General features: G+C 45.8%; 1 protein-coding gene across 1 annotated transcript in view; it reads right to left on the bottom strand.

The window, feature by feature from the left end:
* The window catches only part of LOC144114241 (nephrin-like), a 331,266-nt gene extending 321,799 nt beyond the window's left edge, over positions 1–9,467 (bottom strand). The window contains exon 1 of the mRNA XM_077647843.1: positions 9,194–9,467. Within this exon, the coding sequence (XP_077503969.1) occupies positions 9,194–9,308 (115 nt within the window). The 5' untranslated portion in view covers positions 9,309–9,467. The remainder of the gene's footprint in view (positions 1–9,193) is intronic.
* Positions 9,468–16,628: the final 7,161 nt, after the last annotated feature.

Here is a 16,628-nt window from a genome sequence, read left to right as displayed (position 1 = left end):
GTATACGCCGAGGAAACTTGCGGATGAGCTCATTCTTTCAGCCGTTCTTCGGTGGCACCCATGCCTCTCATCTTAAAAAGAGACGCTTTTGGTCCTGCATTGCCTGATTTCAAGGAGGCTGCTTCGCATTAGCATCGCAATAACACGCCTAATGCTGAATAAAGTTAACTGTGTATTAACCGCGAGCTCTCCGTTTTCGCGACGACCTATTACTTAGTCCAAGTAAAAATAGGCGATGGCTGTAAGCAGCTTTCAACTTCGCGGTTTTGGGCACTGTATTGCCCCGTGTTCTTGAGCGCGCGAGCAGGGGTTACTTCATCTTTCACCCGATGATTACCTCCGGAGCTTTCTTTTTTTTAGATAAATGAATTTCGTTTCGCTACCTTCGCGAACGCATAAGTAGAAAGCGATTACTTCCCCTCAACCATCGGAGGACTTTACGCTTCCTGCTAGCTTTCCCACCAAATTTCATAACCTGAGGCCGAGGACTTTCTTTCATACATATACTATGGTTATCATTCATTTTTCTTCGAGGAAGGCGGTTTAGTTTTTCTGTTTCAGTCCTGGCGGCCCTCAGCTTTCAAAGATAAAACAGTGAATATGTTTGGTTAATAAAAGCAGGTTAGCTGTGAAAAAGTTATTAAAAAGTAATCATGTCACATGATTATCACAGCAGATTTAATACTTTCTTAAAATAGGGCGGAAGCAGCCGCCTCTTGGCCTGTCGCATATTTGAAAACCCTCTTTTGTATATTTATTTGTTTTATAATGCGGCTGGAGCTTCAGTTTTAAACGGTTATTGGAATGAAGGCGCCAGTTTTTGCAGAATCTACGCAAGCTTGCTAGACCTAATCAGATAGTATTATGCGTTGATTAGATGTTTTATTGCACTGCATTCACGGAAATGTTGCTTCAGAATTATCCAGATTAAAGCTTCACTGTTATTACTGAACTAGCAGCCCTGTAAAGCAAGCAAAAATAAGAATTCTCAAAGAATCCTCAAGAAAGCCTTGGAAAAGAAAAAAAACCTGTGCAGTTCCAGCCTGTTCACTTCACTATAGCTAGTCGGCAATATTACAATGAAAAGTGGAGGATCGGGCTCGTTGGTGTACGTTTGTAATTTTTCGCAAGCGCTAAAAGAACACGGACAAAGAGGGAACAGACATGGACGAGCTCTACGAAGTTCAGAAGAGTGGCGAATCAGGCTAGTTGGTGTACGTTTGTCATTTTTCGCAAGCCCTTGCAAAAAAAATGACAAACGCGCATCAACTAGCCCGATTCGCCACTCTTCTGAACTTCGTAGCACTCGTCCATGTCTGTTCCCTCTTTGTCCGTGTTCTTTTAGCGCTGGCGAAAAATGACAAGCGGGAACCAACTAGCCCGATCCGCCACTCTTCTGAAAACTTAACATTTTGACAGATTTGCCTGTCTGGTTGGGTTTGAAGACATAATAAACTGCACATCTCCAACCAAAATTTTAACCTTAACCCAACGTGTCGAAGCCCACTCGGCTCCTTCATCAGGAATGACGGAGGGCAGTTGCTAGCATCTTTTAAGTATGGAAGGGTGAAAAGAAAGGTGTGGGGGGGGGGGGGGGGGTGAAAAGAACGACAGCTGTGTCGCGAAAGGCGCGGGGGAGGGGGGTTTAGGTTGTTAATCACGCTGGCGCACTGCAGGAAGGTGCTGAATGGCGACTTTTTTTCGTTGCGTTGAAGAGCGAAGTCCCTGGGCATATACTGGGGGCAGGTTTCCTTTTGTGCAGTTGATATCGTTCGGGGTGGTTTGGATATGCCAGGATTCCAGAAGGAGCCTCTTGTGGTAATTTGTTTCGGTTCCGAGGATGCTGGTTCCTTCAAAGTTGATTCTATAGTCGGAGTTCTCGGAATGTTCGGCTACTGGATTGCGCTCTCTTGCGAATTTGCGGACATCGTTCTTATGTTGCAGAATTCATTGAAATTTTTGGTTTCGCCGATGTAGCTTGCGTCGCAGTCGGCGCATGGAATTTGGTAGACAATGCTTTGGGCTCTTTCTCTCGGCGGCCGGTCTTTGGGAACAGGTAGGCAAGGCGCAACAGTGTTTCTGGGATTGTGCGCAATCTGGAGACCCGAGTTTTGCAGGATTCGGGGGATGGTTTCACTGACACCTTCGACATAAGGTAAAGTGACGCATTTTGGTGGTGGCGTTGATCTTTGTGCGTTGATGTTTTGAAGAATGTTGTGTTTTTGACGTCGAATGGTTTTTTGAATAAAGTCTTTTGGGTAGCCGTTCATGACGAGTTCTTTGAATTTCGTGCGTTGTTCTTTTTTTCTGTCAAGCTCTGTGCTGCAGTGTGTTTCAACTCTTCTGAACAGCGTCTTCACCACTGATGCTTTTCGGACTGTCGGATGGTTTGAAGAGAAGTGGAGATACCGGCCTGAGTGGGTTGGTTTGCGGTATAGGGAGAATTGAAGGGTATTGTCGTTTCGGGACACGAGGACGCCCAAAAACGGCAGGGAGTTTTCTTGTTCCACCCCTAGCGTGAACAGAATGTCAGGTTCTACGTAGTTTAAATGACGGAGAAAATTTTGAGTCTCAGATTTTTATATGATGGCCAAGCAGTCATCGACATACCTGAGGAAAATCTCTGGTTTCGGGTGGAATGAGTTGAGGGCTCGTTGTTCGACGTGTTCCATTGTTAAATTGGCCATGACGACAGAGATGGATGCTCCCATTGGAGTTCCGTTCACTTGTCGGTAAAATTCCCCGTTTGACGAGAAGTATGTGTTTGATAGGCACAACTCCAGGAGGCGGCACACATCATTTACACTCAGCGGGGTTCGTGCGCTGAGTGTGTCGTCACGTTGTAGAGCGTCACCGGTATCGGCAACTGCAAGCTTCACGGGGATGTTTGTGAAAAGGGACACCACGTCGTAGGAGACAAGGCATTAGTCGGCCTCAAGGGTGGCTTGGGACACCAGTTCGATGAAGTGACTGGAATGACGGATATGGGTCGCTGTTTTTCCTGCGATTGGGGATATTAGTTTGTGAAGGTATTCTGTTAACGAGCGAAGAGGGAACACCGGAAGTCGACAATCGGGCGCAAAGGGATCCCCGGTTTGTGGACTTTGGGCAAGCCGTAGAATGCTGCAGCCGATCCGTTGGTGCTCAATAACTGAAGGTAGAGGTTTTGGAAGGTGGGATGTTTTTCGAATACTTCTTTCAATGTTTTGGTTAACCTTGCTTGGGTAGTGGTAGTGGGGTCTTTCTTCAATTTTGCATATTCTTGACTGCTGAGTAAGGAGGATATTTTCTCTTCGTAGTCCCGTCTGTCCAGAATTACTGTTGTGTTGCCCTTGTCCGCTGGGAGGATCACTATATTGGTGTCTGTCTTGAGGTCTTGCAGGGCTTGCCTTTCGTCCGGATTTAGGTTTGATTCTTTTCGGTGTGCTTGCACTGAATTGAGTACACTATTGTTTTGAGCCTGACCTCTTCTCGTACACCAGGTTCCAGTTGCCGGATACTGACTTCAAGTACAGATACGATTGCTGGAAGGGGGGGGGGGGGTCTGTTAACCTAGAGGTTGAATTTGTGTCCCTTGGCTAGGATTGACGTTTCGCCGGTTGTGAGCTTCCGGGAGGAGAAGTTGGCGACCAGGTCAGAATGGTCCGATGGGGGTTGTTCGGGCCGGCGTTGAAGTTTCGACAACTTCTCTGTCTGCTTGGTGCGGTGTTTTCGGCTTCTGATGATGCGGTTTCTTTGGCAAATGCCTCGATAGACGTCACTAGGTTGGGCCTATTGTGCTCGAGTGTTCGACGGGCGAAGAAGGCGTAGACTTCTTTCTTCCTAATCACGCTACGGCACTCATGTATCCGTGCCGTCACTAGGTACTGTTCGGCCTTGTTGATGATGTTTCGTCCTTCCGGTGTGGGGACCAGGCGTCCTAGTCGTAGGCTCTGTGGTACAACCTTGGTTTCCTTGCATTTCTTGGCGAATTCCGGGTGTGTCTTGAACACCGAGATGCCTTGCATGGTCTTGATGTACTTCTTGGCAAGCTGCATAGCTTCTAGCCCGAAGTCTGCACGGATAGATTGAAAACTAAACATTTTAACAGATTTGCCTGTCTGGTTGGGTTTGAAGACTTATAATAAACTGCACATCCCCAACCAAAATTTTGACTTTAACCCAACGTTTCGAAGCCCACTCGGCTCCTTCATCAGGGGTGACTGAGGGCAGTAGCTAGCGTCTTTTAAGTATGGGAGGGAGGGGTTGAAAAAAACGACAGCTATGTCGCGAAAGGCGCGGAGAAGTTTAGGCTGTTAGTCACGCTGGCGCACTGCAGGGAGGTGCTGAATGGCGACTTTTTTTCGTTGCGTTGAAGAGCGAAGTCCCTGGGCATAAACTGGGGGCAGGTTTCCTTTTGTGCGGTTGATATTGTTCGGGGTGGTTTGGATATGCCAGGATTCCAGGAGGAGCCTCTTGTGGTAATTTGTTTCGGTTCCGAGGATGCGGGTTCCTTCAAAGTTGATTCTCTGGTCAGAGTCCTCGGAATGTTCGGCTACTGGATTGCGCTCTCTTGCGAATTTGCGGACGTCGTTCTTATGTTGCCGAATTCTTTCTTTGAAATTTTTGGTTTCGCCGATGTAGCTTGTGTCGCAGTCGGCGCATGAAATTTGGTAGACAATGCTTCACCATCATAAAAAACCTGAGACTCAAAATTTTCTTCGTCATTTAAACTCCGTAGAACCTGACATTCAGTTCACGCTAGAAATGGAACAAGAAAACTCGCTGCCGTTTTTGGACGTCCTCGTGTCCCGAAACGACAATACCCTTCAATTCTCCGTATACCGCAAACCAACCCACTCAGGCGGTATCTCCACTTTTCTTCGAACCACCCGACAGTCCATAAAGCATCAGTGGTGAAGAAGCTGTCAGAAGAGTTGAGACACACTGCAGCACAGAACTTGACAGAAAAAAAGAACAACGCACGATATTCAAAGAACTCGTCATGAACGGCTACCCAAAAGACTTTATTAAAAAAAACCATTCGACGTCAAAAACACAACATTCGTCAAGAAATCAACGCACAAAGACCAACGCCACCACCAAAATACGTCACTTTACCTTATGTCAAAGATGTCAGCGAAACCATCGCCCGAATCCTGCAAAAATCGGGTGTCCAGGTTGCGCACAAGCCCACAAACACTGTTGCGCCTTGCCTACCTGTTCAATACCGGCCGCCGAGAGAAAGAGCTCAAGGCATTGTCTACCAAATTCCATGCGCCGACTGCGACGCAAGCTACATCGGCGAAACCAAAAATTTCAAAGAAAGAATTCGGCAACATAAGAACGATGTCCGCAAATTCGCAAGAGAGCGCAATCCAGTAGCCGAAGTTTCCGAGGACTCCGACTATAGAATCAACTTTGAAGGAACCAGCATCCTCGGAACCGAAACAAATTACCACAAGAGGCTCCTCCTGGAATCCTGGCATATCCAAACCGCCCCGAACGATATCAACTGCACAAAAGGAAACCTGCCCCCAGTATATGCCCAGGGACTTCGCTCTTCAATGCAACGAAAAAAGGTCGCCATTCAGCACCTGCCTGCAGTGCGCCAGCGTGACTAACAGCCTAAACCTCCCTCCCCCCGCGCCTTTCGCGACACAGCTGTCGTTCTTTTCACCCCCTCCCTCCCTCCCATAACAAGACGCTAGCTACTGCCCTCAGTCGCCCCTGATGAAGGAGCCGAGTGGCTTCGAAACGTTGGGTTAAAGTTAAAATTTTGGTTAGAGATGTGCAGTTTATTATACGCCACTCTTCTGAACTTCGTAGCACTCGTCCATGTCTGTTCCCTCTTTGTCCGTGCTCTTTTAGCGCTGGCGAAAAATGGCAAGAGTACAATGACGAATTAGATGCTGCACTCTCAAAATATATTCAAAAATACGTAGAAACGCACTTAAATAGTGGTCTAGAATGAAAACTAACACTCGAACTAAAGGCTCACGAGAGGACCGACGTTTCGGCACCGAATCAGCACCTTTTTGTCTGTGCGGGAGCAAACGACGTGCTTCTTAACCTTCTTTTTGGCCCACTGCCACAATTCAGGGAAATGGGTAGTCGCCGCGTGAGCACCCCCCCCCCCCCCCCCCCCCCCCCCCCCACGATCCTTCTTTTCCTGAACTGTGGCACTGGGACAAAAGGTCAAAAAGCGCGTTTTTTGCTTCCACACAGTCAAAAAGGAAGAGTGAGCCGACTCGAAGCCGAAACGTCGGATCTCTTATAAGCCTTTTGTCGGAGAGTCTTTTTTCTCGCTTATTCGCCTCCCGACCAGGTAGACTTCTGCCGAAATGTTCACATTCCAAAACAATGGTCTTAAACAAAATGCCAGCCCGGGTTTTGATGGAGCTTACAAGCAAATATTGTCGTCGCCGACGGCGAACATTTGTGAGTAGCGCCCGAACTGAGGAGCACAGCACACGCATACTGTGCGTAGTAAGTTTTCTGCGGAAAACAAAAAAGGATGAAGAAAGATCCTCCCGACGAGGCACAAGGCGTCCTCTAATGAGTCTCTGCGAACAGTCACTTCCCGAAACCTCGCGCTGCAAGTAGGCGCTCGCGGGAATTGGCACTCGTCGGAGTCCACATAGGCGTTACCACACACGGCTACTATATTGCTATGACTTGCACCTCCCAAACAGCAATTGCTGGGCTCCCTTTCGAGCGTTCGAGCAAGCGTGGAGGTTTCCCAGAACGCGAACAGCGTCTATCGGCAGAAAGCTTTCCGGCGATGCATCCATTCCAGTGAGAATGACACCTGCCCGAGCTCCCCCTCGGGAGTGGCAGCAGTACGTCAATGTCCCTGTCTGGGCGCTGGGGAATGTCATCACCGGCAGACCCCTTTTGACCGGTGCTCGCTGTCTGGGACAGATGGCGCACGTGCCGACCAACTCTGAAGAACCAGAGCCGGACTACAAGACAGTTTGCCCGAAAGAAAAAAAAAAGAAAAGCCAGCCGCAGCCGCCCACGAGTATACCAGCGTCTGGAGCAGGGCTACATTCATTGCTGGCCCCGGCATAGATTGTAACCTTTTAGCGTGCCGAGCGGTATTGACCCGGGGCCATGTATACTTGGTTTCCTGTTATTGCCAGAGATGTGCTCGATGTCCTTCATTCGCCGGCGTGTACGACAAGGGCGCTTCCCGCGCCTGTAATTCCATGCTGACTGGCGCAGCGCTACGTGCGCGCACGCGTATTACGTCACCTCTAAGGTAGTTATTAGGCCCGGTCGTGAATCATGAAAGAAAGTTGACTTGCTTAAAAAAATGCGGTTCTATAATGAGGTCAGTCTTGTTCTCTCTCCCTCTCTCTCGCTCTCTTTAATCAGTATTCGGACTAACTTTATGCTTCGACTACTGAGCATGAACATTCATAGCTCGTTGAAAGCCATCACTGAACCGTCTGCACTTGCCCCGTTTTCGTGCGTGTGCGTGTATTGAAAAGCAGAAATGTCATAATGGGGCATCTAGAATTTGCTGCATGTGCCTAGCCTCTTTTTGTTTTCTATAAACGTTGTCCTAATGAGGCTGCTCGTAATCAGAACGCGTGCTACGTTTCTGTCTGGTGAACTTCCTGGTAAGGATATTGCTTTTGATTTATATTAGGCGTTCGACGATTCTAACATGTTACCCAGCTACTGGGCGAGGGCTATGAATTGAGGCCATGTATTCATCCGCAGCTCTTCTTTGAATATGGTCAGTACCCTGGTGCTGAAATAGGTTCCTATGTTACAACTGTGGACGTGGCCTGGCGGGGCTGTGGCAATACGAATAGGAGACCTTGTGGAAGGCATTGCCTTCTTGTTTTATTTAAATGTTTCTGCGTTTTAAATCCGACCAATCAGAATTCTATTTATGATTTGTACACCACATCCCGTGCTTGAGAAATCCACTGCCCTTCCAACAAGGAATGAGCTTAACGCTTTTGGCTAAAGAAAATCGAAATAGTGCGGCAGTTTCAGTAACCAAAAAACCCAGCGTACTTTCGACTGCCGTGGTCTTGTCAGGACTTCAAGTTAAGTTCATTTAGTCAAATTCGTGTTGCTTCTAGTAGCGTTCACGGTCAGACATAATGATTTGGCCATTAATGTGAAACAACAGGGAATTTTTTTTTGCTGCTCGCGAGGGCAAAAAGGAATTGATGACCCAAAAAGAACAGACGAAACTAAGAACGCAAGTTCCGCTCGGAAGCACCTCATTATTTCGCTGTGTTCAGATGTCATATGCATTTAATGTACTATTTTGATGAAAAACTCTTTTCTGTTCTATGGCTTCTTTAATTTATTCCCGGCATGGAGCCACTAAACGAGAAGACAGGGGAAGTGAGCTGCTTCCTGCTTCGTGAACTGCATGTAGTATCCGTTCACACGGATACGCCGAGTCAAAATTTCTTATACAAGTTCCGTAATGAAGGCCCCCAAAAAACGGAGCATGCACGTTTTATTCCCCATGGACAGCTGCAGCACTGTGTGCTGTAAAATGGTGTAATTTTTCCTGTGACTTCAGATTTCTGGCTCCAGGCAACGTTTCTTTTACGCACAGTAAACAGGTGCAGCAACCCCAACAGTGAAGCAGCTCTTATGTCTGAACTCCAAGGTGCACTTGTTTCTGCACTCAATTGTTTGAAACTTTTGTCGACCTCTTCTTCATTTTCTTAGAAACACTATGGTTAGCTTAACTGCTAAAATAGCCGATAGTTGTTTTTCTTTTTTATGAAAGGGCTGAATTCCAGACACATCTCTCAAACTAGTGCTTCACTTTTCTCTTGTCATTGAAAGAACTCAACGAAAGTAGTTCAACGTGCCCGTCACTTACTAATCGAGCAGTGTTCGACGACTGGTGAAAGCGTTCCAGACCGGCCCGTCTGGAGCGACAAACGTGGCGGCTAAAAGAAAAGTCGAAGCCTGAAAGAACGGGTTAGAGGCACGCGGATGCAGTCTAAATGCGAAGGCGGCAAAGAGTAAGCGCGGGAGGCGAATGCGCGCCGCCTCCGTGTTTACAAGTTTCCCGCCTTCGCCGAAACTCTGAAAAGCGTGACTTCAGCCACGGAGAGCAGCTTCGTCGCCGCTGTGCTCTGCCGGAGCACCAGCTCGACAGAGCCGGGGCAAGAGTCGCAGCGTGTCTTGCCGTGTACACGCTGTCCGGCACCAAGCGGGCACCGACCTTTGCGCGGAGGCTCGAGCGGCTGCAGGCCCATCAGCGACGGTACTCCGAGCGTGAGCAGCGTCAGCGTGCAGTGGAGCAGGCGACCGATACGAATCCAACAGGTCGAGCACATAATGACGCCAAGTCACCGTCGGACGGCTACCGCGCGCGCACACGGCCGGCGACGAACAGACGCGGCCGGCCCGCAAGACAGAAGGGGGCCCGCCGTGGAGAAGAGGCCCCCGCCACGTGGGATCGATGACACGGCGGTCGTAGCGCGACGAGCTCTGCTGATCGGGGCTCGAACGCCGGGCATGCGAGCCGCCAACTCGCGCCTGGCGTCGGCAGCGCCATGCCCCTGTGCTGCCATCTCTCGAAGCTCCCAGCAGGCAGGTAAGACTTCGCGCCGTTCTCCCGACGTTCCCGAGCGTCCCGCTGGCGGAAAAGTGGTTCGGTTTCGATCGAATTGATCCCGCCTGGACGAGCCGGGGATTTTATATCGCTCAGGTTTAGAACTTTGGGCCGGCGTTCAGTCCACTCGCGACACGGTTGGCGCATGTAGCCCATGCGAAGCAATTTGGAGGGGACGTCTGCGCGTCTTCCAGGAAGCAGGAGAACACGGGAGAAAGAAAGGAACGCTTCAACGAGAAGTGCAGGCAACGGGGACGGATGCAACAATGAATATGATAAGAGTATCAGCGATGAGAGTAGAATTTAGGGAATGGAATACAGGAGAATAATATGAGACCAAGAGTGAAAGAAAATACTTTTTATTCAATTCAAAGTGTTTTATTTCCTGCAAGTGTACAAAATATTTACAAACCGGTGATTGGACCCATAGCTAGGGGCTAACTATGGGTCCAAAAAATAAATGTACATTGTTACAGGCAGTCGTCAGGAGAGTTATTGGAAAAGAAAAAGTTTGTGTAATAAGAATCGAGCAACATAGATAATATATAGAGATACAAAGCATTATTTAGTAAACAAGGTGGATTAGTGTATAAAGTTAGACGTGGAGCACAACACTTCATTTTTTCACTGATTACATAATGCAACACTCACTCTCGGGATCAATAAATATAAGCACAAGTAGCACGGAGGACAATTTCAGGCATTTAACAACAGGTAATTGTTTTTCAGTTGTTAAAAAAAAAACATTTGATCAGGCATCAGGGCAACAGGAATTTTATTCCAAACTATTGCACCAACATATTCTATAAGTCGCTCACAATATACGTTTTTAGTAAGGGGAAGACTGAAATTATTTAGGCTGAATGTACTTGTATATTGTAATGGACTGTTAAATACGGACACAACTAATTTCGCTATATGTGCAACGAGACGTCTTTCTTCCCGCAAGTGGTCAAATTTTAATCAAATAAGCCGTATAAACAAAGGCTTACTCTGTTATGTTTTGCAAATTACATATTTTAACAGTACGCTTTTTCAGCCGTCTGAGAAGATTAAGATAAGTAGTGAAAGTCAAAATCCCAGTATTATATACAATATGACAAGTGACTACTGATAAATGCAAAGCATAAGGTGTGTAAAAGGTTAGGGTCAAAGTGATCAGGAGCTTGCAAGAGAGCCTAATAACAAGAGACAAGCTTAAAGCAAACAGCTCTGGTTTAATTTTTCCAGTGGAAAGCATTGTAGAATAAAATACCTAGGTATTTGAAAGAAGTAGTTTGCAGAAGTGCATTATCGTTAATAATCGGTTAAATTATAGGATATTTTGTGAGTTTTTCGGTTTACAAAACATCATGTAGTTAGTTTTCTTAATATCAGTAGTTAATGTATTTGCTAAAATCAATTTTATACTAAAAAAATAAAATGTTTAATCAATATTGTAGTTCAACCTCGTTTTGAGCAGTGAATATTATGGCACTGTAGTCAGCTTATATGAGCATTCGAGAAATAAGTATCTGAGGTAAGTCGTTAACATACAGGGCACAAACACTGACACCCTGTGCTACACCTGTGATTATACGCTGTAAGAAAGATGTTATGTTTTAAATAGGTACTATTTGCTAGCGATCCATAAGAAAACTATGAACTAAATTAAACATTTTCCCCCGGAAGTTGTACTTATCGAGTTTATTAAGCATAATATCATAATCCACTGCATCAAAGGCTTTCTGTAGATCCAAGAATACCACTTCAGCACACCCATTATTATGTAAGGTTGTATTAACTATTTGGCTCAGAAAAAGAACGGCTGTTGACGTTGAGTATCGTCAGCGGCATCCATGTTGTTGTGGACAAATGATTCGGTACTTTTCAAGAAACATGTGAACGTGATATTATTTTTCCTAAAATATTACTGATAACGCTTAAAACTGAAATTGTTCTGTAACTAGTCGGTCCAATTGGTCGCCCTCTTTAAAAACACGGTTAACTTTGGATATTTTCAGGCCTGATGGATATATACCAGTAAACAGTGAGGGTTTAAATAAGCGCAATAAGATAGGGCCAATAATATCTTAATTATCGTTAATGAGGCGCACGGTCATGCCATGCGGGCATGCTGCTTTATTTGGGGGTAAGATGTTGACAGTAGAGATTAATTTATTCAATTCGCTGTCTTTCATAACAAATGTGTTTCTTATTGAAGTAACAGTAGTGTTATACGTGTTATTAGTGCGAACTTTAGCGGCCAAGACTTGAGAAATAATCAGAGTTGCAATTCTCTACTGAGCTTTTAGTAATATGGTCCAGTGCTGGGTGTTGTTTGTGAGAGTGTCCTATAACCTCCCCCACAATATTCCATATTTACTTTTATTACCAGCTTAGTTAGCGCCGAATAATATTCCTTTTTACGTTCCCTCATTAGGAAAACAGATTTATTGCGAGCGCTCTTGAACTGTCGTAGATAATAATCATTGGCTTTCGGATGTGTTCGTTTGTGGTACCAGTAGTTTTTCTTTTTCGTTATGCCCCAAATTTGTTCGCTCATCTGGCTATCACATTAGTGAGTGTCCCAATAAAAGTTTAGATCTCTTTATTTACATCATCACAATATAGAGAATCGGGAGTACGTTAGAGAGGATATTTTCGCACTAAGCATAGTCTATTTTAGGTGTAAGTTTCGTGTTCTCACGTTTAATGGTTTTCGAATCAAGAACTGTTACAAATATAGAGAAATCATCTTAGATCAGCATATAGTAAACGCCAGCGTTAATGCCTCTATTTATGTTTGTTAAGGAGTGGCCTATAAGGTCTCCGAGGAACTACTAACGCGTGTAGGTGTTGTAATTAGATTACGAAAATTTGTAAGATTCCAGCAGGTAAGTATAATCTGCATTGCCGTGTACTGTGCGATGTCACAAACCCAGGCGGTCGAAATTTCCGGAGCGCTTCGCTACCGCGTCTCTCATAGCCTGAGTCGCTTCGGGACATTAAACCACCGTACACCGTACACCATAAACCACAATCTACATTGCATAAGTTGATAGAATCGATGTTAATGTCACCAACGATGGTTACAGGTTTGTTATGCTCACTAGTAACGCATAAAAATATTTTCAAGTTTTTCAAGGATAGCTATAAAAGTGGAATTTGGAGGCCGATAGACCACGACAGTGATGATGGCGCGTTTTATCATGATAAAAAGGGCTTCAATCTCGGACACAAAACATGTGACTGTTGACAGTAGTGAGTAGGCAAGGTCTTTTACAGTGCTACGCCACCACCACGGGTTCATGGGTCACACGGGTTAGATATTGTCGTGTAGTTGGGAGCTGAAATTTCATCATGTTTATTTAGCCATGTTTCCCCAATGGCCAGAATATTCAACTGATGATTCTGTTGTGAGATAAAAGCAGAAAGCTGGCTCTAGTGTTCGCTTAAACTACAGATTTTGCTGTAGAAAACCGATATGTCTCCTTTAGCGCAGATTAGGTTGAACTTCGCCATTTTGAGTTAGTTCATGGAAGACAACGTGTTATGTTCGCTGCAGCGTTATCTTAGCAAGGCCGTCCTGGCATGCCACGTGTTCATCACCTGTTTGTCTATTGCAGTAAAAAAACGATTTGTAAAGCATTATGACGTCAGTCACTAAATATCGTTTACTTCCACATCTGTTCTTATGAGGCATGGCCTCAGGAGGTTAAGATATCATGTTACGCTGTGTAATAGACACAGCGTCATGATCGCTTCAGAGTAAACAAACAGGCTTCCATACGACCCGTATGATAAGATGATGAAAGGCGATTATCGCAGGACGCAGCGCCCCATATGAGACCATGTGAGCAAATACCGTCAATCAGCATCTCCGTATTTTTAGACTGCGGGCTGTCTTCCTCCAGCAGCCATATCGCAAACGTGTTCTGAGAGTTTCGTACAGTGCAAGAACAATCAGAAAATTTGCTGCTATCAGAAACGAACGTCAGTAACACAGCCTTAGTGAGCATCCGACGTAAATAATTAAACGCGGAGTGGTGCAGCATTATGCGCGAGCCATAATTTCCTAGATACAGAACAAATGAGCTTTTCGGGTAATACTTTGTCGCTACGTCATGTTAGTTTCATAAAATTTGAGATTTAACAGGAGTGTGCACCAAATATTCAGTTAGAGATGGTTATAAGCATGTTCAATTCTCTTCAGTTGTCGAACCGAATAGTGGGACATCCGATTCTTTATTCAAGAAATTAGAATTAAGAAGAAAGCTTGTCGTAAAATAAAGGCGTTATGTGTCGTATGAGCTTCACTGAACCAGTTTCTATGGCAGGAACCACTATTGCTTACCCCTGCTCAACTAAACATGACAGCTTATTTGTGTTTGTGAGAGCCTTAAGTAGAAAGAACGTTTGGCTAAACGGAGTAGTGCCCATTACAGAGTCTGATTACCACAAACACGTTCAAACTTATTGGTCTGAGACAGTGGGGACGTCTTTAAACAAACCCTTCCCTTCGTCCCTTCGTTCGAACAAATTTCTCGGCCTGTTCTAGAAGGGAAGTAGTTTATCATGTCGCCTGACATCTTACGTTTTTAGAAGACTCTTTCTAGATGACGTACCTTCGTCACCAAAAGAGGACAAAGGTTATTGTGGGACGATAAAAAGAGGACAGCAGCCTTATGAGCTAGCACTTGCCCCTGCAGAAAAATAAAGCCAGCACCACTGAATTCACAGATTCAGATTTTATGCACTCCTCGCCAGACAGGAACGACAAATCTTCGCTACTTCCGGTGCGATAGCGGAAGATACAAGCAGTATGGTGGACAGACGCTAAGGAACTAAACGTCCTTAGGCCCCAGAACTGATCGCGATTAACCGGTGCCGGAGAACTTCTAGGACGATAGCCAACGCGGAGGCCAATCACGAACATTTCTCACGGGCCTTATGATTCCAGCTCCTGATGTCGGGATGCTATGGAGTGCAGCTGAATCCCGATTTGAAGAACCCCATACAGAGTGCGAGAACCTTGTCAAGCCACAGATTTCGCGAGGTATAATAATACAAAAATGAGCTAAGAAGGCGGAAGATTCTTCTCCTGACATAAAGGTCTCTTCCTTTTCCTTTATTCCTGCTTTTAAGCTCTGTCATTATTCACGTTTCGTACGTAGCAGTTGGACACTCAATGCCTCCACACGTCTCCCACGGAAGCAGGACAACAGCGTCAAGATGTCGGTTTAATAAAAAATGCGGCTGAACTTCGGCCCTGAAACTTCAGGCACGACTGTATCAATAGTAGGTGCGTAAGAAATGTAATGGGAACAAGATTGCGGCGTTTCCGACGTTCTTGGCGTGTAAGAGACAGATTATGATGCTTAGGCTATGGCTAGTAGTTCATTATTCTAGTGTGCTTTTAAAGCATCGCGTAGAGTTAAAAATGCAGGCTGATCAATGGCATCCTATATTTATCCTAATGTTGAAGGGCCGCTAATTATCAAGCACTCGTTCTCTGAAAGGTGCTGCACAAGGGAGACGAAGGGCGCCACACCCTCAGCATCAGAGGCGTGGGAGCAAGCGGAAAACAGAGTAGCGTAATATTTCTAGAATTCCGATATTATTAGATCTGTGCTAGTGACCAAGGCACTTTAAAGTTCTGATATTCTCTTGGTAAGCGCATGACAGCGTTCATCAAGTAAAGCCCGACCAGTCAGTTGCTCAGAGTGCATGGCGCAAGTGGTACGAGACCTAATACTGACCGCCCTGTAGTGTTCCGCGTCCAACTGCTGAAGCTGGCACTCCACACCAACGATTTCCTCCAAATACAAGCCAGCAGCGTGAGAATAAAAATGATAAAGGTTATGAAGTGTTTTTAGTACGTGCTGCTCTTATGATTTGCTAAAATAGGACCAGCGATTTCAATAGCTATGCTCTGCACTTCCTACTGAAACCGCTCCCAAGTTGCGTGAAAGTGCATTCTTCTTGAGCAAAAAGGCTTGAAAGCTAAATTTAAGCGTGCTCTAAAATTCTCATCACCAATAAGCGTAACACTGAGCTTCTAAAAAGGCCAACGAGGCTGGAACTTAGGGGGGGGGGGGGGGGCATTCACCAATAGAAAAATAATTATGCGGTGATTAGAGAAATATACTGGCTTTACGCAGCACGAGGTGCTTCTGGCAAGGAGAGTCGAAGATACGTAAACCCAGTCCAGACGGGCATGAGAATTTCCATGGATACGTATATAAGATCAGGACGCCGGCCCAGATAGCGCAGTGTCTAGTAGGCCCGCGTTTTCAATGATGCTAGATATAACTGAAGAATTTCTAACGCTACTTCTGCTCAGTCCGGAACGATCCTTGGGGTTACACACGCAGTTGAAGTTGCCCATAGGAAAAATGTGACTCAAGCATTAAAGAAGAGCACCTAGGTTTTCGAAGACAGCGACTTTGTTTTCCCGATCACTGAAAGCGTAAACATTGTTCAACCGCCACAACTTTTCATACATCCGGAAGTCGCAACATATGAACCACCCCTCCGTATCTATCGGTGCACAAGGTCAGAATAGGGAATGGTCTTTTTCAGGAACAAGAGACAACCCGCTGAAAGACCCGCAGAGTGGGACACACAAACATTGTAATCTGCTAGAAAAGGTCGAAGGGCTCTTTATCTTACCTCATCACTCTAATCTTAGTTTCGTGTATCGCGACAAAGTAGAGCCGACTGCCCAAAATCCAGCGGTGCAGTTTTGTCTCTTTTTTCGGAGTATGGAGCCTACAGACATTCACAGTTTCGAAGTACAGTTTCTGGACTTTGGTGGTCTCAGTGATGGACTACTGGCACTGAAATTGCGCATCCGTAAGGTCAGACAAGGAGCTAGTGGGCGCGACCTCCCTTGAGGCAGCACCCTTTCTCCTTGTTTGCCGAGCGATGCGATGTCTTGCTCTTGGTCGGTTTGTGGCGGAGCTTATGCCTGGCAGGAATAATGTCCTCCGTCTCATCATAAGATCCATATCTTGGCGACGCGCACCGCTTCGCAGCCAGACTTTCACAGCATACGTCT

The sequence above is a fragment of the Amblyomma americanum genome, chromosome 1 (assembly GCF_052857255.1).
Source record: "Amblyomma americanum isolate KBUSLIRL-KWMA chromosome 1, ASM5285725v1, whole genome shotgun sequence".
Classification (NCBI taxonomy): Eukaryota; Metazoa; Arthropoda; class Arachnida; order Ixodida; family Ixodidae; genus Amblyomma; species Amblyomma americanum.
This window is presented reverse-complemented; position numbering and strand designations above follow the sequence as displayed.